Raw genomic sequence first — 18169 nt, 5'->3', positions numbered from 1 at the left:
GTCATCTGTCACACACATTGTCTTGTCATTGCTCAAACACCAATGAAGACTTATTTTACTTCTGGGAAGGCCCAGTACTGCTCCAAAGCTGGAACTTCCCAAGGGAATGGGGACTGATGATGATTTCCCCTTCCAGGGATGTGCCCCCATCACTTCCCCCATGGCAGCCCCACACTGATGGTCACAGGGGGCTCTGGGTGTCCCCTTGCTGGAGCTGGAGATCAGAGCAGCTCTGTCCAGTCCCACACCTGATTTACATGGATAACAGCAGGAGACTTGGAGTATCCACACCAAAAGGACACAAAAGACAACCCTCCCTTCCTGCCATCCCAATCACTGCTCCCACCCAAACATCCCAGCACTGAAAATATCAAAATGATTTTGAATTTTAAAAACAACTGCGGTTTAATGGAAGTGACAGCTGAGGGTTATGTCCATCTCCACAGGAGAAAATTGGAAAACTTGGAAAATACTATCCAAAACCACAGGAGGGGTTCCACTGAGCCCCGAGAGCTCAGGTTTGTGTTCCCAGTGAGCCCCCAGAGCTCAGGTTTGTGTTCCCAGTGAGCCCCCAGAGCTCAGGTTTGTGTTCTCACTGAGCCCCTAGAGCTCAGGTTTGAGGGGCTGTGTTCCCAGGGAGCCCTCAGAGCTCAGGTTTGCTCTGGCTTTTCCAGGCTGGCACAGGCGGGATGTTGGCAGCGCAGCGGAAGCTGAGGTTGTCAGAGGCAGAGTCTGGTGTGTTCCCCATCCTCACAGGGAAAAGAGAGACCCAAAATTAGGGATCCTTCCTAGTTAACACATATCCCTAACACGTTACAACCCTCTCAACCCTAATGTGACCTGCTAGAACAGCTCAGAAACATCTTCCACTTCCCCTGAATAACTTAGAGAAAAGCATTTCATTATTAATACCTGCTGGAAAACACATGATTTGAGAAGCATTTAGGAATGGATTTTTAGCAGGGGTGGTTTTAGCCGTATTTGTAGTGTGCTCTGCCAACTGCTTCTCAGAAAAATTGTGTAGGAACGAACAAACATCTTTTAAAATAAAACCAACCCAGAGAAAATCCTTGTGCAGCAGCACCTGGGCTTTGGTCAGACCTACCTGGTGGTGACACGAGCTCTGTGGTTTGCAGAGCCATCTGCAGTGTCAATCCACGAGGCCCCTCTCAGCACTTGCATCTTCTGAGCCCTGGATGTCCTTCCTGGAGTCAGGAATTCTGAGGCTGTCCATTCCCAGGTGTTTCCCAGCAGGTCATAGAGCCCTGAGACGGTTTTGTGTGAGAATTAGGAGAGCAGGTGTGCAAGGGCTGCAGATTTGGTGTATGGGAGGGGGAACAACATTCAAAGCATGGTTCAATGGTGAGGCTCAAGAAATTCCTCACTGTATTTCAAACTTCAATGTGGCGTCATTTCCCATGTGCATGAGGACATGGGAGCTAAACAATATCCTTGGAATGTTTGTTACATCCCACTGAGCTGCAAAACAGCCCAGTTGTAATTAAAAGGAGGTGGTTTGGTGCCTGAAGTGCAGCAGGTGCACCTCAGCCAACTCCAGCACCAACCATCAATGCTTTTCCTGGGCTCACTTACTCTACTCCAGATCCCACCCATCTGAAACTCTGCCCAGCCCCAGGATTTGCCAACTGACATGAATTCAGGAAGCAGAGGCCATCCCCAAAGCAGGCTGAGGGGGCTGTGTACCGTAGCTGTTCTGGGCAGGGAAGGCTGTCACCGGGGAGACGCCGTGGTAGCCGTCCTCAGCCGTGTCCCCCCGAGGGAAGTCACCCTGGGGGAACAGAGATCACTCCCAGCAAAAAACCACCCCAAAAAAGCCCCAGGTCCTGCTCCTCACAGGGCTGTGCCACACTTCAACCAGGCACATAACTCTCTGGTGTGAATTTATGCTGGTCAAGAGAGCTCAACCAGCTGAAGTTGTCACAAGTTCCCTCTCCCAAAGAATTTATGCGTAAATTTTTAGAAGCAGTAAAATCCTGGTTTCGCAGGGAAGATGGGCTGAGCCTGCTCCCTCTGAGGGTATTTTTACAATCCCCCAGGAGCTCAGTTTCAGTACCCACAGTGTTTCCCAAGGCACCCTCACTCAGTGAAACCCCACCCTGAGGAGAACCCACCGTGCGTGGGATGATTTTTAGGATCTTACCTGCCACAGGTTTGTACGGTTTGCCTGGAACTTGTTTCCCCAGGGATACATCCTTTCTGCCAGGGAGGAAATGACACTTGTTAGCCCTCAGTCACTCCAACCAGGCTTTTAGGATTGTCCTTTTCTACTCAGCTTGGGATACTGAGGTTTTATTAATTTATTAATATTATTAGACTCTCAGGCCAAAAGAGGTGGTTCAAACCCCCTCAGATTACCATGTGGAGGGAGGTTTGGATCTGGTGGAACTAACACCACTCCATGCCTGGTCTGGGGAAAGCTCAGAGCTTGTGCTACTCACGCTGCAGTCCTCCCCTGGCAGCAAATTCCCACTCCTCCTCCAACGGGAGCCGCTTCCCTTTCCAGGCACAGAAAGCCTGAGCATCGTTCCAGCTCACGTGCAGCACTGGGTAATCCAGCCTGTCCTTTATGCTGGAGCCAGGGCCTGAGGGCTGGGAGGGATTTAAGCAGATTGGAATTAATTTTTTTACCATTTTCATTACAAAGGGAACAAGGGGTGAAAGAGGCGAAAGGATGGAAAATGTTTTTTTAACTTATTTTTGGTGGATAAGGTTCAGCACACACAACACACACGAGATCGCAGCATGGGGAGGAGTCACCACAGCAGGACTTTATTACACCAGGATTTTGCCACACCAGGATGTTACTACACAAATATTTTACCACAGCAAGATTTTACTCACCTGTCTCCAAAATGCCTTCTCGATGGGCAGCCACCACGGGGCTGACTGGGGAAAGAAATGACACCAGATTAAAGGTGAATTGGTGACACCTGGACTGGTGACACCGTCCCACAGCAGGGTGTGTTAGTCTGGGAAATGCTGCAGTTTGAGCTGGGTTATCACAGACATTTGGATGCTGCTTTCCCACAGAGCAGAGGCATCTGCTTTTAAAAGTGAAAATAGATCAAGAGGCTCATGCTGTTCAGTTTTTCTGTTTGAAAGTTGGATTATTGAAGTACTTTGAAACACATTTTACTTCCTCCCAGCTCTGTGGAGTCCAGACAGACAGCTCACAGAGCATGGGAACAGAGGAGCACATGAATCAACCCCAGCTCAGTCCTGCTGAGCTTCAAAAGCAAAACAGCCCCAGACTAAAGAAAAACCTCTGAGAACAGCCAGGCTCTGCAAAGAGGCAGCTGCTCCTCAGAAAAGCAACACCAAACTCATCATAGGATTCAGATTTACCTCCAGTTTTTGGGTGACTTTTTTTTTCAGCTCTTCAGATACGAAATCCTCAAAGACAAAGCTCCAGCCAAATGCTTCTGCTTCTGTTTTGTATTTCTTTTCTCTAACAAACTCCCTGGCATAAATACAACATGCTCTGGGTAAGAGTTCTTCAAGCTCTGCCTCACAAACCTGCTCATACAACGAGTTCAGAGCAAGGCAAAAGGTACAAAACTTACAGAACCCCCAGCTCCAGATGGTTTGATTTAGATTTAACAGATAAAAGAGTCCAGTGTGCACCTTGCACAGATTTGATACCTTTTATGTTACCTGTGCAGGTAAACTCAGACTGCACTCAGGTTTCCATAGTTGCAGAGAAAAAAAAAAAAATCCCTTATAAGCCAATAAAACCTGTGCCTGCTGTTAGTGGAAAAGAGAGGAAGAAAAGTGGAAAAAAGAGGGAGAGAATAGGGAGAAGAAAGGGAAAGGAAGAAAAGAAAAAGAGAGGAAGATGAGAGGAGGAGAAGAGGAGGAGGAGGAAAAAAAGGAGAAACAGGAAGAGGAGGAGATGAAAAAGAGAAGAAAAAAAAAAAAGAGGAAAGAAAGGGGGAGAAGGTCATAAAAGGAAATAAAAATAGGTTTGCAAGCAACACTGCCAAGATGGTTCAGCTCACACCTCTGGGGATGATTTACTATGGCCAGACACATTTTTTCCCAATGAGCACCCAAGCATCGGCTGTCAGACCCCAGAACCAGCCCCAGAAGAGCCGGCACTGCCCATTCCCCACGGCCAGCGGAGGGGCTCACCTGAAGTCCCTGTTTGTCACCGGGTGTTTGTCGAGAGCGAAGGGCTGCACTGTCACCTCCCTGACGGGCCCCTCCTCGCCGCTCCTCTGCGGGGAGCTGGATCCCATCTGGAAGGTGCCTCCGGGCAGCTGCACCATGTTCCCGTCCTCTCCGAGCGCTGCAGAGGGAGAAAACCAGCCCCAGAGTCACTTTTAAACAGGAGCGAGGCGCAGCTTCTGACGGGATGTCCCTGCGTGCGCTGGAAGGGTGACAGCGACTGATGCCTGGACGGCTCAAAGCATTTAAAGTCCCGTTTTCGGGAAGGGAGAGCGAGCCCTGCGTGGAGAGCAGCAGGAGGCTCCGTGGAGGGATGCCAGGGGAGATTTTGGGGATACCAGGAGGATTTTTGGGGATGCCAAGGGGGGTTTGCGGGATGCTAGGGGCGATTTGGGAATGCCAAGGGGGGTTTGGGGGATGCCAAGGGGGGATTTTGGGGATGCCAAGGGGGGTTTGCGGGATGCCAAGGGGGGTTTGGGGGATGCCAAGGGGGATTTTGGGGATGCCAAGGGGGGATTTTGGGGATGCCAAGGGGGGATGTTGGGGCTCTCACCGCGCTGGGCGCCCAGCAGCCCGCAGCACAGCAGCAGCAGCCCCGCCGTCCCCATGGCCGAGGAGCCGCGGACCCGCCCCGGAGGCGCTGCGGGGCCCGGGAAGCGTTTCCGGGGCAGCCGGGCTGTAGGGAAGGGCATTGCGGTACGAAACGGAACGTCTGTCACTGCCAGGCACAGCCTTTCCCAACAAGGAAGTTTTTAGGGTTTTGTTTATGGTCATCCAGCATCGCGTGTGACAGAGGAAGGAGATTCCTCTGAATACAAAACACGGCTGGGATCAGGGAAAATCATTCCAAAGGCAGGAGCCTGTCGCCATAGCCCCACAGACAGCTCTGCCTGTGCCCCCTCTGGCACGCGTTGTCCATAAATTCTTTAATGCAGCAGCGCCAGTGTTAAAAACCCACCCCCTGAAGACAGCTCCTTCACACCATTCTGCAGTTGGTAACTGTTTTATTCACAAGCAAGTACAAAGTTATTAAGTGATTGCCTTAATCTAGCTTTTTTTTTTTTACAGAATTCTCAAGAGCAGGACTCAGGAATGCAGCCCCTCAACTGCAGAATGTTCTGGAGGGAGTGAAGGTTAAAGAACAGACACCCAAAGCACAGAACAGAACAGTTTATTGGGTAAAAATGGAAAGCAACTGCAGCCACACAGTTCAGTGAAATCAAAAATAAATAACTCCTTTTTAGAGCCAAATCTTTGATTGAAGTTGTTGAGATTTTGAAAGGCCATGTACCAAAGGGGCTGCCGCTGTGGCAGAGTGACTTGTGGTGCTGGGACATCCACCACAGCCAAGGACAGGCCCCTGGGGTGGATTCCTTGGAGAAATCCCACAGGGAGCAGCTCCAGCTCAGCCTTTCAGGGAGGACATCCCAGCTCTCATGATTTCATCCACCAGGAGAATGTTGCTGGCAATCACCGTGCTGGAAACAGGAAAGAAATACTGTTTCATTTTTTTGTTTCAAGACATCTTCTTGTAGGTGGGATCCCCAGTTTTACATCACTTAAACCCACACACGGAGTAATGTCACAAGTGAAATACTGCCAGCCTTACCATGAATGAAGCAGCTGCTTTTTGACATTGTAATTATCCCAGATTCCAGCTGCTGCAGCCACCATTGGCTCCCCTGCAACAGAAGCGAGGCAGCCTTTAAATAACCAGTTGCCACAGAGACTTTCTGCTGGCTGACATCTGGTATCACTCACAGTACCCAGCACAGTGGTACCATGTGCTTTATCCTCTAAAAACCTCAGATCAGAACACACTGAATGACAGCAAGGCTTCTGTGCAGCCTTTATCAGTCAAGGTAAAACGTCCTGCATTCAGAGCACTTTGCTCTCCAGAGCTGAGGCAGGCTGTCACAGCAGCATCAGCCTGTGGCTGAGGGAGCCCTTACCAGTGCTGAGATCAACCCCAGTGAGCTGCCCCGACTCCACGTGCTCGGCCTGGACCTTCACCAGCGTCTCCTGGGGGTCATACCCCGAGTTCTGAGCAAGCACCTGCCACAGGACACAGGGATTGCATTTGTTTTGCTGATTACAGAGCCCTGCACCAGCAAAAGCAGGGATTATGTGTGTGTTTTAAAGCCACTTTATCACCCAGGAACTCCTTTTACCTTAGGAATGATGAGCAGAGCATCAGCAAAAGCCTGAACTCCGAGCTGGGCTCTGCCTTTCACGTTGGGTTTGTGTTTCACAAGAGCATTGGCTACTGCCACCTCCAGTGCCCCTGCTCCTGGCACCACACATCCTGCAAGGGGAGAGCACCTGTTTCAGTTTGAACAGCTCATTCTAGTGCAGTTTGATCTCTTCCCTCCACATCCTGCACCTGAACAGGTGAGCACTTACACAGCTACAAACCACAGAACTATAGCATCACCTCACACTGAGCTCAGGCTTGGACTGGAGCAGGAACCAAAGGAGCCGATATAATTCCCTAATTTTGGGATGAGTTTCTACAGGTCCTTACCATGATGAACAGGGAGGGGACTCACCATCCTCAATGGCATTCTTCACAGCCCTCAGGCCATCCCTCACTGCATCCTTGATCTGGGTGAGCGTGTGCTTGTTGGGGCCCCTGATGAGCAGGGTCACCGAGCGGGGGTTCTCACACTTCTCAATGAAGGTGTACTTCTCCTCCCCCTGTGGAAAACAAGCTCGTGTTTGCCTGGCAGGCACTTCAGCAACGTGGGCACAAATTAATGACATTTTTCTTTTTGCATTTCCATTCTCTCAGTCTATGCCAGGAGCAAACATCCAGGCAGATGTTCACATCCAAGTGGATTTTTAGTACTTTATTTCCAGCTTTAAACACTTGCTCACTCACCAGGGTGTACTCATAGACCAGCCCTGCGTGTCCCAGGCAGTCAGGAGTGAGATCCTCCACAGAATTCATGGCAGTGCCTCCACAGGCCAGGGTGAGTCTGACAGAGAACAGGCACAGCTCAGCTTGATGTTCAATAAAACACAAAGGCACCGACAGTAGGTGTAATATTTCAGCATGCAGAGCCTAGGCTTGGAACAGTTTGGTTCTGTTCATGGAAGAGCTCCTTAATAAACTGACTTGCAGAATTAAGGCCCCTCTGTAGGTGTCTGCATTTAAAGCATCCTGAGAGCTCAAGCTGCCCTTTCTACAGTTTGTCCAAACTGCTCTGAGTTACACCAGAAGAGCTGCACAGATTCAAGTGGAATTTTTAGTCAAGTCTTTAAAGACTGATTTAAGCCAGACTTGACTCACTGTCTCAGTTTGGAAGAGCAAGTTATTGTATCCTCTCCTCTCCTTCTCCCCAAAACTGACCTTTCCATGTTCCTCCTTTTTGCTCTCCTCAAGGCAACTATTCCTTCTTTGGCAAGGGCATCCAAGGAAAATGGGTCAATTCCCTGGAAACAGAAAGTGACCATCAGCATAAGGACCAAGCTAAAAACACCTTCTCTCACTTTGGCACTAATAAGTTCTTCCTCAAGGCCCAGAGAAGATCTTCAGCAGGAACTGTACATCATATTCAGAAGCAGCAGCCTAAATCTAGCTTATTCTGGCTCAATAACTGCACGAGGTGAGTCACACAAGGAAGCACCATTTCAAGTAATTTTTAGTTATTCTCTTCCTCTCACCTTCTGGTTGATCACAACAAATCCTTTGTCTGAGTCGCCACAGACTTTCCTTTTCAATTCTACGATTTTGTTGACTCTGTCTTCAATGAACTTTCTTTCTGCTTTCACCAACTTCTCCCTCTCCTCAGCACTTTTGTAGAAGAATCCAGAGCTCACCTCTCTAAAGGGAAAAAAACCCACACAAAAAGGCAGTGAGAAACCTTCCTCTCTGCTGTAGAAATAATCTTCAGCATAAGGAATGAGCCTTTCAGTAACATTCTAAAGAAATCAACCCAAACCAAGCCAGGGCCCCCAACCCACACTGCTCTTCCTGCTCTCTAGTTCAGAGCTTTTCCACTTCAAAAAATAAGGCAGACACTTGAAGCTGAGAGAACTCTGAAGTGTATTAATGTGCTTCTTCTAGAATATCAAATTATGCCCCCAAAAAAGAAAGGACTTTTTAACCTTTCTGTGATCACATAACAAAATAAAAACCACTGTGAAGCTCTGCCTCTCACAGAGATTTTTTTTCCACCCACCACCTTTCCCAAAACGGCTGCAGAAGGGGGATCACCTTTCTTCTTGGTTGGTATTTAAGCACACTTTCATTTTAAGTCTTTAGGACACGAGAATCTGCTGTGTACTCACGTTTTCTCATACTCCAGAGACACATTGCAGGTAAGAATAAAAGCATCTTCCACTCTTTTCTTCATGTCAGGGTGGCGAGCTCCATGATCCAGAACCAGCCCCCTGATCAATCTGCAAGATTAAAACCAACTCTGGGTGTCAATGGGCACAAATACAGGATTTCATGGACTGCAGAGGATGGAACTGCTCCAACCCAAAGTGCCTGGGCACTCCTGTTGGCAGTGAACAAGGATGATGTGTTCCCCTTCCAAGGGCATGCCCATTCCATAAAAAAGCACACCAGGCACAGTGGAAAAAAAGGAATTTGCTCTGGCATGGTGTCTGACTGCATCAGCTACTGAGGAAAGCTGGTGCAGAATTCATCCATGCACCGAGGGAAATGGGAATCCTATGGAACACCCAATCCACAACCCAGTTTCCATTTATCAAATGCTGCTTTGCATTTAACAGATGCCAACCTAAACCATCATCAAGCCACAGACACTAAGGAAAAAGAGTATTTATCCAACATTATTAAGCCAGTGTTGCTCTTTGCTATTCGATAATTCCATCAAGGAATCAAGTCCAGTGACTGAGAAACATCTGCCAAGATATTTACGGCTGAAATCTGTATTTCAACTCTTCAGTGGTACCTTTAGGACACCCTAAAGAGAAACCCAACCCCCTCAGGCTCCTCAAAGTTCAAGGCCCCACTAAACTGAAGCTCAAGGATGCTCCTGACTTACGTTGTGTCTGTTTCTGATTTGTGCTTCATCTCCATGATTTCCACCATGTACAGGTCAATGGGCTCACCTGGTTTTCTGACTGTCAGGACAGAATCTACCACAGCCTGTAACACAGGGGAGGGAAACATCCCAGAATGACCAGCAGTCCTCCAAAGCGCAAGTTCACATCTTTTACACTTGGGATTATAATCCCAGCACGTTCAGAGCTGGATCTCTGCACATAAAGAGGCAGAGGTGACAGGGACACTCACCTCTGTCAGGATGTCAGCGAGCTCCGTGTGGACTTTAGTCCTGAGGGATGTCCTGGCAACATCGATCAGGGTCTCCCTGTCCATCTCCTTGGACACTTTGACCTGCTCCAAAACCTCAAGTGCTTTTTCCTTGGCAATCTCAAAGCCTTCTGCTACTATTCTAGGGTGCAAACCCTAAGGCAAAGAGAGAGAAATCATTGGACAGTAGAAGGCAAAATGGTCCTTTCTCCACAAGCAGAACCCATGTTTTCAACATCTCACGGAATGGCAAAACACAGGGAATATCCCACACAGGCCAGTGTTCTGTCCTTCTGAATACATATAAAAGGAATGGAAATCCTTCCAATGCAGAGGAAAAGTACAGGTTAATTTAGCACAGGACTGAAACCAAGGGAACTACAAAGCACACTTGGGTGTTCACTGTGCAGTATCCGTGTTTACCTGCCCTCAGGGAGGAGCTCCTTTCTAACACTCAACAAGTGTTTACTCACACAAAACAAAGTAACAGCAGGTATAACACAAAACTTTAATAGCTACAGTATCCACAAAAAGTGGGTTTGATTTTGAACAAGCTTTAAGTCCTCTCCTCTAGCTTTCCCCCCCTTTTTACAACTTCTCGTTTTAAGCAGAACAATGTACTTATGTTCCACTCCTGTAAATAAACATTTAACAAAAAAAAACAAAAACACTGAGGGGTCTCAGTAAAGGTTTTAACTTGCCCATCGACAAATGACTGCATACACACCTCAGAAATGTAAAGATCTGCCTGCTTTAGGAGCTCTCCAATGATGAGGACATTCGAGGTGGTGCCATCTCCAGTGATGTCATCTTGTGCTGTTGCTACTTTTGCTATCAAGGAGGCCGTGGGGTGTTGGATTTGCTAGACAAAAATGAGAAGCTGAGCAGTTAAATTTCACTGTAGTGGCACAGCAAATAAAAACCTGAGATCAGCTAAGAAAAAACGGAAGGTGATGTTCTAATGGTTCACCCTAATTGGTTTGCTACTCCTTTGGCTCGTAATTTTACTCATTCTTATGGTATCGTTTATAATTTTAATATTACTGTCTTTACAGTATTGCCCTAAACCTGGGCTTACTTCTTTACCCTCCTGGCAAGGGACATTTTGCTTTCAGTGGACAAGGGTGGGTGAGGCAGCGGGGGACCCGATTCCCCCTCACCCAAAGGCGCTCATCCCTCCCTAAATCCCCCTGCGAGGACCAGCCCCAGCTCACCATTTCCTGCAGCAGCACGTTGCCATCTTTGGTCAGCTTGATGTCTCCAGAGCCCGACACGAGCCTGCGGGCGGCACGGGGCGGGTGAGCAGCGCCCCGGCCTCAACACACGTGTGAGGCCGCGGGTCCGCCCCGCTCCTTCCCCATCCATCCATCCATCCATTCATCCATCCATCCATCCATCCCCGGCCCCAAAACACGTGCGGGGCCGTGCCGCTGCCTCCATCCCTCAGCCACTCACCGCTCCCGCCTTTGTTCCCCTCCGCACACCCCGGCCTCCCGCCGCCTCCCCTCACGCCATGCTCCCCCCAACCCCACCCGCGGCGAGAGGCGCGGGGGCTCCCTCACATCTTCATGGTGCCCTTGGGCCCCAGGTTGGTCCTCAGCACGTCCTGCAGCCCGCGGGCCGCGCTGATGTTGACGGCCAGCGCGGCCTGGGCACGGGCCACCTCGGCCTTGGGGTTGAGCGCCTTCACCGCCATGACTGCGCTCCGCTCTGGGCCGCGCCGGGCGGGGCACCGCGGCCCCGCCTCCGCCCGCCCCTTCTAGAACACTCCGGGCTTGCCCATTGGCCCCCGGCGCGGGGCCGCATTTCTATTGGTTACAATGTCTGTCGCTCATCTCGAGTGCTCCATCCGCTGGGGCGTCCCGGTTTCTCATTGATCCGTTAACGCGCCTGCCGCGTTCCCATTGGCTGTGGCATCTGTCGCCCCGCCCAGTCCCGCCCCCCGCCGCTGAGGCGCGGGCGTGGCGCCGCCCTCAGACCGAGCCGTGAGGGAGCTGGTGTGAGGGGCTCTGGGCCGGCAGGGATGGTCGGTGCTTAATCCGCCCTCTTATGTCACGGGCACCCCCAGCAGCTCCCCAGAACCGTGAAAATAAATAATTAAACCTGGTGATTACACATTAGGCCGATAGAATTAATAGTTAAGTAGACTGCATTAATTATCAACGATTCTTGGTTAAATTCGGGATTGGGGTTAGTCAAAACTCGTCTTCTTACAACACACAAGGTGATGTCTGGGGCACGGGGCCTCCATAGCCCCCAGTGCACACACTCTACCTGGGGTTCCCTGGCCTGAATCCCTCCCAGGGGTTCTAAGGATGGGGATGGTCCCTCCCAAGGCCTCACAGAGGTTTCCGTGTAGAATAAAACTGGAAATACTGTTGTCAAGACAACCTTGATGGGTGCTGAAATGTTTGTCCTACGTGGCTTGTCGGAGCTCACTCCTGAAGTCAAATATTTGTATCTTTGCACTCTGACACAGGGATGAGTGAATTTCCCCAGAGAGGAGCTTGAGAAGAAGCTCCTGCTATGATCCCTCCCATCCCTGATTGCACCAGGTCTGAATCCCAAATTGCTCCATCTTGTACCCTCAAACTGGAGCCTATGGCAACACCAGGTGTGACACAACCTCTTCTTATTTCAGGTGTTGCATGGACAGGTGCCCAGCCCCAGAATACTCCCCAGGCAGTTGTGTTCAGGCTGCTCCTGAGCACAGGGACGACTGTCCCCGAGGCCAGGATTTTGTCAGGGTTTGGCACAGGGAAAGCAGAGAGCCTTCCCCAGCCCTCTCCCACCAGGCATGAAGATGCCCAGAGGAGCTGGAAGTGTCCAAGGCCAGGTTGGATGGGGCTTGTAGCAGCCTGGGATAGTGGAAAGTGTTCCTGCCCATGGCAGGGGACTGAACACAAGATGCTCTTTAAGTTCCTTTCCAACCAAACCTCTGAATCCTATGAAATCTTTCCCTCTCCGTCCCACTTTTTATAGCTGGGAGCTGTGGATGCAGCCCTGGGTTGCTTCAGCATTGCAATGAACTGGACATATTTCCACACCAGCACCAGGAGTAAAGCCTGAGCCTGCTGCTGGGCCCAGTTTTGCTGCACAGGAGTTTTTGGGGATCCTGGTGGGAAAAGTCAGTGTCAAGTGTCAGGGCAGCCTGGCTGGGTTTGGCTGCAGGCTGTGGCACCCGCCTTGGGTGAGGATCTCAGGCTTCTGGGCAAAATGCCACACTGTGTACAAGAGGAGGGCTCCCACATGTGGTCTGTCTGTCTCCCTGGAAGGGACAGCTGCTGATATCCTTGGCATTCTGCTTTTTATAATGTTTGAGGTGGTCTTTGGGCATCCTACAAATCTGGAGCCCTTTTGTGTAGCTGAGCAGTGTCTTGTGAAATATTTTGATGCTGACTCCAGTGGAGGGGCTGGGCTTTCTCCTCTGTGATCGCAATCATTTAGAAATAAACATTAAAAATTTCAAAATTGCCATTTCAGTATTGGCTCTGGAACTCTGTTAAAACATTGTCTGCACTTCGTTGGGATGCTGAAACGATAACAAAACAAAACAGCAAACATGGCCCAAGAAGCTGATGTGCAATGTCCAGTTAAAACACCTGAATCCCCAGTCCCCAGCTCTGTCCTGGATTCTGGAACTCTCAGGTCAAATATTTTTGTTGTTCTTGCTTCTCTTGTTGGATTTTTTTTTTTTTTTTGCCTGTTCCTCTCAGGGCTGTTCTCAGCAGAGGGCAGCCTTGTCAAACCCATCCCAGCAGGCTTGTTATATTTTCTGTTTTCCGTGCTGATGCCTATGGAAAGGCAGGAATTGCCCGCCCTAAAACACCCGTGTTGTGCAGTGATTCCTCTCAGGTTTATGAGAGGAATTATTTCTGCAGGAAAAATAAAGGGAAAATTTAGTTCTGAGATTTTTTTTAGGAGAAGAGAGGGAAAAAAAGGAAAAGCTGTTTTCAAAGACATCCTAATCCTCCGTGCAGGTGTTTTCTGCTGGATTTTGTACAAATGGAGAGGTTCTGTAGTGATGTACAAGAGCTGGGTGCTGTGTCTGTATCAAGTTTGTATTTTCACTCCTGATCATCCTCCTACAGCTCCCAGGCAGAGCTCTCCGTGTTTCTTTGCTGGCTCACATTCCTCAGGATAGGTACTTTGTGTTATAGTAACATTTCTCACGAGCATCTTCACATTAAATTCCCATTTTGCAGCATTTTTCAGCCACCAAGACAAGCTTTTCTTCTTATTTTCAGTCTTAGCTACAGAATTATTCTGGGTATTTGTTTTTTATGTGTAATAAAAATAAAGGGCAAATGCTTACCAGACTTAAATTGCCCTATGAATTCAATGGATTACACCAGGTTAGAATCAAAATATTTAACTAAATTAAAGCCATCATGTCCATTAAACCAAGCCAAATAAAGGCAATATCCTTCATGAAATATTCAGCAGCAATTCTCTTAGTCAAACCAGGCACTGCTTATCTTGGCAAAAACCCCTCTGAGATTCTCAGTAAAAGCCATTTTCTTTCATCTTTATCAAGATGGGTTTTCCTTTAACCTTATTCGCAGAAATGATTTCTAAATCTGCTTTAAACAACATCCTGTCCTGCCACGATAAAGCTGACAAACAGCACCGGGCTGCTGATCCCTGGCAGCGGTTTGGCAGCACAGGGCCTTGGTCCTGTCTTCTCCTGGCTCGAGAAGTGACTGGGAGATGATCCTGTCAACATTTGGTCACGAACTGAGAAGTTCTGCAAAGACATGAAGAGAGGAGGGGCACGAAAGGGGATTTGTTTTAATGAATAAATGGAGTTTTGAGGGGTGGCAGGAGAGGTCGTGCGCAGAGTGTGACTGGAGCAGGCAGCGGTGCAGAACAGACGGGCAGCAGTCACAGGACTCCTGGCACGAGGGAACAAGAGTGGCTAAACCAGCTAAATCAGCTCTCCTCGACCTTGAACCAAACAACTCCAGGCCTCGCACTCTCCCACTGCCCAACCCACGGCAGTGTGTGAGGGCAGCTCTTCCCTGGGATGCCAAAACACAAGCACGGGCAGCTTTGGCAAATATTCCACGGCTTTTGACAACACTGCATTTGGGGAAACCACACAGAGCCTTTTCCCACGCCTTTTCCCTTTGCTGCCGAGCTTTTGCCGGCTTTGCATGTGATTAGTGTGTGTAACTTCGCTCAGGGATGCACTGACAGCTAAAGCCAAGAGGAAAAATTGCAAACTTAAATACCTGAAAGGTGGTTGTGGTAACTGGGGAGGTCTCTTTTTCCAGAATGAGGGGAGACAGTCTTAACTGAGGGGAAATATAGGCCAGATGTTAGGAAAAAGAGTTTTTACTGAAAGAGTGCTAAAGTGCTTGACACGTCTGCCCAGGGAGGTGGCGGGGTCACCATCCCTGGATGTGCTTAAATAAAGATTGGATGTGGCACTCGTGGTTTGATGTGTTAGGGCTGGGTTGGACTTGATGATCTCAAAGATCTCTTCCAACCCGGCGATTCTGTGACCTCAGCTGACAAATCCTCTCTTCTCTCCCACACACAGCGTCCCTGCCTGGCCTCTGGATTCCTGCCAGGAGAAACTCCCGACTGCTGCTTGTGGGAGCCTCATCCATGTTGCCTCAAGTTTGCCTGCTTTTCACCGTTTGCATTTTGTTCTCACGCAGCTTCAAGTAAACTATGTATGTTTTTAGAAAATTATCTTTGTTGACATACCTCTCCTCTCTAGGAGGAGAAAGATGATTGATGGTGACGTTCACCAACGAGGTCAAAGAGGTGGCTACCTGCGTAAAATTGCATATAAGATGGAGTCAGAAAAATAAAGTAGAAGCTTTCCTGCTTGACCTCGTGCTGGCCTGCCTCGTCCTTTCGTGCTCCTAACAGCTCCTGAGTGTGACCCTCCATCCCACACCCCGGGCCCAGGCCGAGCCCGGGTGCCCGAGCGCTGCGCTCCCGGCGCGGCTCCTCCCCCGGCGCGGGGCGGTCACCGCTCTGCTGCCCTCGCTGGCAGCGAGCCCTGCCGTGCCGGCTGCCTTCCATGTGTGCGAGCACCTCGGACAACACCCCCGGGCCGCCTGACTCAGCGCTTTATCAGGGGCTGAGCGGCAAAATGCGGCTCTCGTCCAGCGCAGCCCGTGCCTGCGGTTTGTGGCGCTGAAGCCGATCCCTCCCCGCCTGGCGCGGCCAAGAGCTTCCCAGCGGCAGCCACGGCCGGTTCGCTTCTGTAAGTCACCGGCGTCGTGCTTTTCTCGCAGGTCGGAAGGGCTTGGCAGACCCGTAACACCGGGGAGGGTTTTTTTTTTCCAGCAGGGAAAATGAGGAGGATCTCTTGTGGCTGCGCTGCCCGGCAGCCGGCGTGGTGCCTGTTTTATGGGAGCGGCGTGAATGAATGATGCAATCGGGCACGGGGGAGCAGCAGCGTTTTGGCAGGACAGGCGAGAGGGGATTGGAGAGTTGGGAGGTGGATGTCAACATCCAACAGGTTCCTTCTGCCCTTTTTTCACCTGCTTTTCACGAGGCGCTTAAACGAGTTCGCTGTGAGGCACTGCTGTGCAGATAATCGCTTCGGGGCTGCGAGCAGTTCGTCCCTTCACTTGCAGACAGCTTTGTGCCACTGCCTTCACAAACTGAGCAGCAGGTTCAAGAAAAACCTAAAATGAAATAGCAAACAGGCAGGGTTTAACAAAATCCTAAAAAAAAGAGAAGAAAACCCCGGAGATTAAGGACTGAATATTCCTGTTCTTACCCTGCAACCATAGAAAGAGTTGTGGGTGGATGGGTTGAACTTCTAAAACTTATATAAACACAAACACAATTTGCTTAAATATAACTAATCTGCTTAAATGTATCAGCTTTCCTCTAAAGCTTTCGAAACGGTGCTAATTCTGAGGATGAAAGCTCAGCACAGAAAAGCTCTGTCACTGTTTCATTCCCATTTTACAGACACAGGACTGGAAACAATGAGGTTAAGTGGTTTGTTTAAACTCATACCATGGAAACACTCCTGGGAATGTTCTTAGAAGCTGTAGGAGGAAAAAGGTCCTGAAAAAAAGTTTCAAGAACTATTTTCTCCGAATCCTTTGCTCTGAGCAGCAGTTCCCCTTCAAGGCAAAAGAAACAGTTTAATGTGGTTGAACTTCTGTTAACGTTCAATACAATGTTAAATGTGGAAGTGAATCAGAAATTGTTTGCAAACAAGGATATTCCTGAGTGCTGGGTAATATTTCATTAAGATTCACTTGATCTTCATTTTAAGCAGCAATAAATGTGATCATCATGCAAAGCAGCAGCGTGTCAGCACTTCTGAAAGCTGAGATATGACAACAAGGGAGTTCTAGTCACAGTGAGGGGTTTGAGATCTCATCAAACCCTGGCAGCCCCAGAACACCTGCAGTTCTGAGCACCACTTACTGCTTCTGTCTGCATTCTACAGAGCATGGTGCACTTTTTCCCAGTGAGGCAAGTGCCCTTCATTGAAGGGACAGCAAACAGAAAGGATTTCAGTTGTTTTCCTTTCCCATGTGCTCTTACATAATTCTCCTGTTTGTGACTCCACCCTGTCAATTATGAAAGAGAATTTATTTGTTGTGAAAATGTCTTCTTTCTTTTTTTTTTTTTTTTTTTTTTTTTTCCAGTACAGCCTAATGAAACACTTCATAGTCTGGAGACAAGGAGATCTCATGGGAATTCCACTTTTCCCTTGTGATTTCCTTTTTTCTCCCTCTTTATCTTAACTTTCACCCTACCTCTCTCTCTCTGTCACTCTTTTGTCTTCTTTAGGCACTTCTTTGCCCATTGTTCTTCTCTTCTCCATAATTCTTCTTTCCAGCTTTTCCCCATGATATTTTGTATCAGACATGTTGAAATGTTTGCTGCTTGGATGCTTTTTGGGCTAGGAATTGATTACTTACCTGAAATTCAGTGGTAGGAAGATCAGAGATTCCCTATCAGTGTTTTTCATGTGGAAACAGAACCCATTATTTTTGGGATTTTCTTTTTATTTCCCATCTCATTAAGACATTTACACTTTCAAGCAATCAGATGCTTTGTATTTTGGAATAATTAATCTCTGCCACTTACACAGGCCTGGACCACTCTGGAATACAAAAAATACTTTTCCCTGACTGCAGCTGAGATTTGTCCATAAAAGGGTTTTACACAGCTTTAATTCTTTACTGATGATTTTTGCAATTCTTCCCTTCCAGTCTGTCATTTTTAGACAACACAAACCACAGTTTGAAACTACTTTCAAAAAGTTATTTAGTACAGTTTGAAACTATTTTCAGAGAGTTACTTACTACAGTTTGAAACTGCTTTCAAAGAGTTACTTACTATGATTTGAAACTGCTTTCAAAGAGTTATTTACTACAGTTTGAAACTATTTTCACAGTTATTTACTACAGTTTGAAACTATTTTCAGAGTTACTACAGTTTGAAACTGCTTTCTAAGAGTTATTTACTACAGTTTGAAACTGCATACAAAGAGTTACTTACTACAGTTTGAAACTATTTTCAAAGAGTTATTTCCTGCAATAAAGAGAGGACAGGGTTAATTCCAACTATGACTCCACAATAATTCTTTATTTGCCCATCAAGGCCCAGCACAGCTTTCATGTCATCCCCATAAGGCCCATCCAGCAGGGAAGGGAACACGGGAAATGTGACTGTCAGAGAGAAAGAAACACGAACATTTCA

At 48.5% G+C, this 18169-nt stretch overlaps 2 protein-coding genes and 2 non-coding genes across 4 annotated transcripts; all 4 read right to left on the bottom strand.

Moving 5' to 3' along the window:
- Window positions 1-379: 379 nt before the first annotated feature.
- SUMF2 (sulfatase modifying factor 2) lies at window positions 380-4796 on the bottom strand. Its single transcript, XM_066333254.1, has 9 exons — window positions 4742-4796; window positions 4153-4309; window positions 3367-3481; window positions 2863-2907; window positions 2460-2610; window positions 2162-2217; window positions 1705-1789; window positions 1106-1265; window positions 380-749 (listed from the first exon to the last, which is right to left on the bottom strand). Exons 1-9 carry the CDS (start codon window positions 4794-4796, stop codon window positions 644-646), a joined length of 930 nt encoding a protein of 309 aa, XP_066189351.1. The 3' UTR covers window positions 380-643.
- A 547-nt stretch (window positions 4797-5343) lies between these two features.
- CCT6A (chaperonin containing TCP1 subunit 6A) lies at window positions 5344-11198 on the bottom strand. Its single transcript, XM_066333259.1, has 14 exons — window positions 11038-11198; window positions 10690-10753; window positions 10203-10337; window positions 9458-9631; window positions 9207-9310; window positions 8482-8592; window positions 7855-8014; window positions 7541-7623; window positions 7070-7166; window positions 6738-6885; window positions 6360-6493; window positions 6141-6243; window positions 5798-5870; window positions 5344-5666 (listed from the first exon to the last, which is right to left on the bottom strand). The coding sequence occupies exons 1-14, from the start codon at window positions 11169-11171 to the stop codon at window positions 5594-5596; spliced, it is 1593 nt and encodes a 530-aa protein (XP_066189356.1). The 5' UTR covers window positions 11172-11198; the 3' UTR covers window positions 5344-5593.
- On the bottom strand, window positions 8714-8850 carry LOC136370343 (small nucleolar RNA SNORA15). The gene has a single exon (XR_010745153.1). It is a non-coding gene; the product is annotated as a small nucleolar RNA SNORA15 (small nucleolar RNA).
- Window positions 9754-9885, bottom strand: LOC136370344 (small nucleolar RNA SNORA22). Its single transcript, XR_010745154.1, has one exon. It is a non-coding gene; the product is annotated as a small nucleolar RNA SNORA22 (small nucleolar RNA).
- Window positions 11199-18169: the final 6971 nt, after the last annotated feature.

Source organism: Sylvia atricapilla, chromosome 20, assembly GCF_009819655.1.
Source record: "Sylvia atricapilla isolate bSylAtr1 chromosome 20, bSylAtr1.pri, whole genome shotgun sequence".
NCBI classification, from domain to species: domain Eukaryota; kingdom Metazoa; phylum Chordata; class Aves; order Passeriformes; family Sylviidae; genus Sylvia; species Sylvia atricapilla.
Note: the sequence above shows the minus strand (reverse complement) of the source record. Positions and strands in the feature narration are given on the sequence as shown.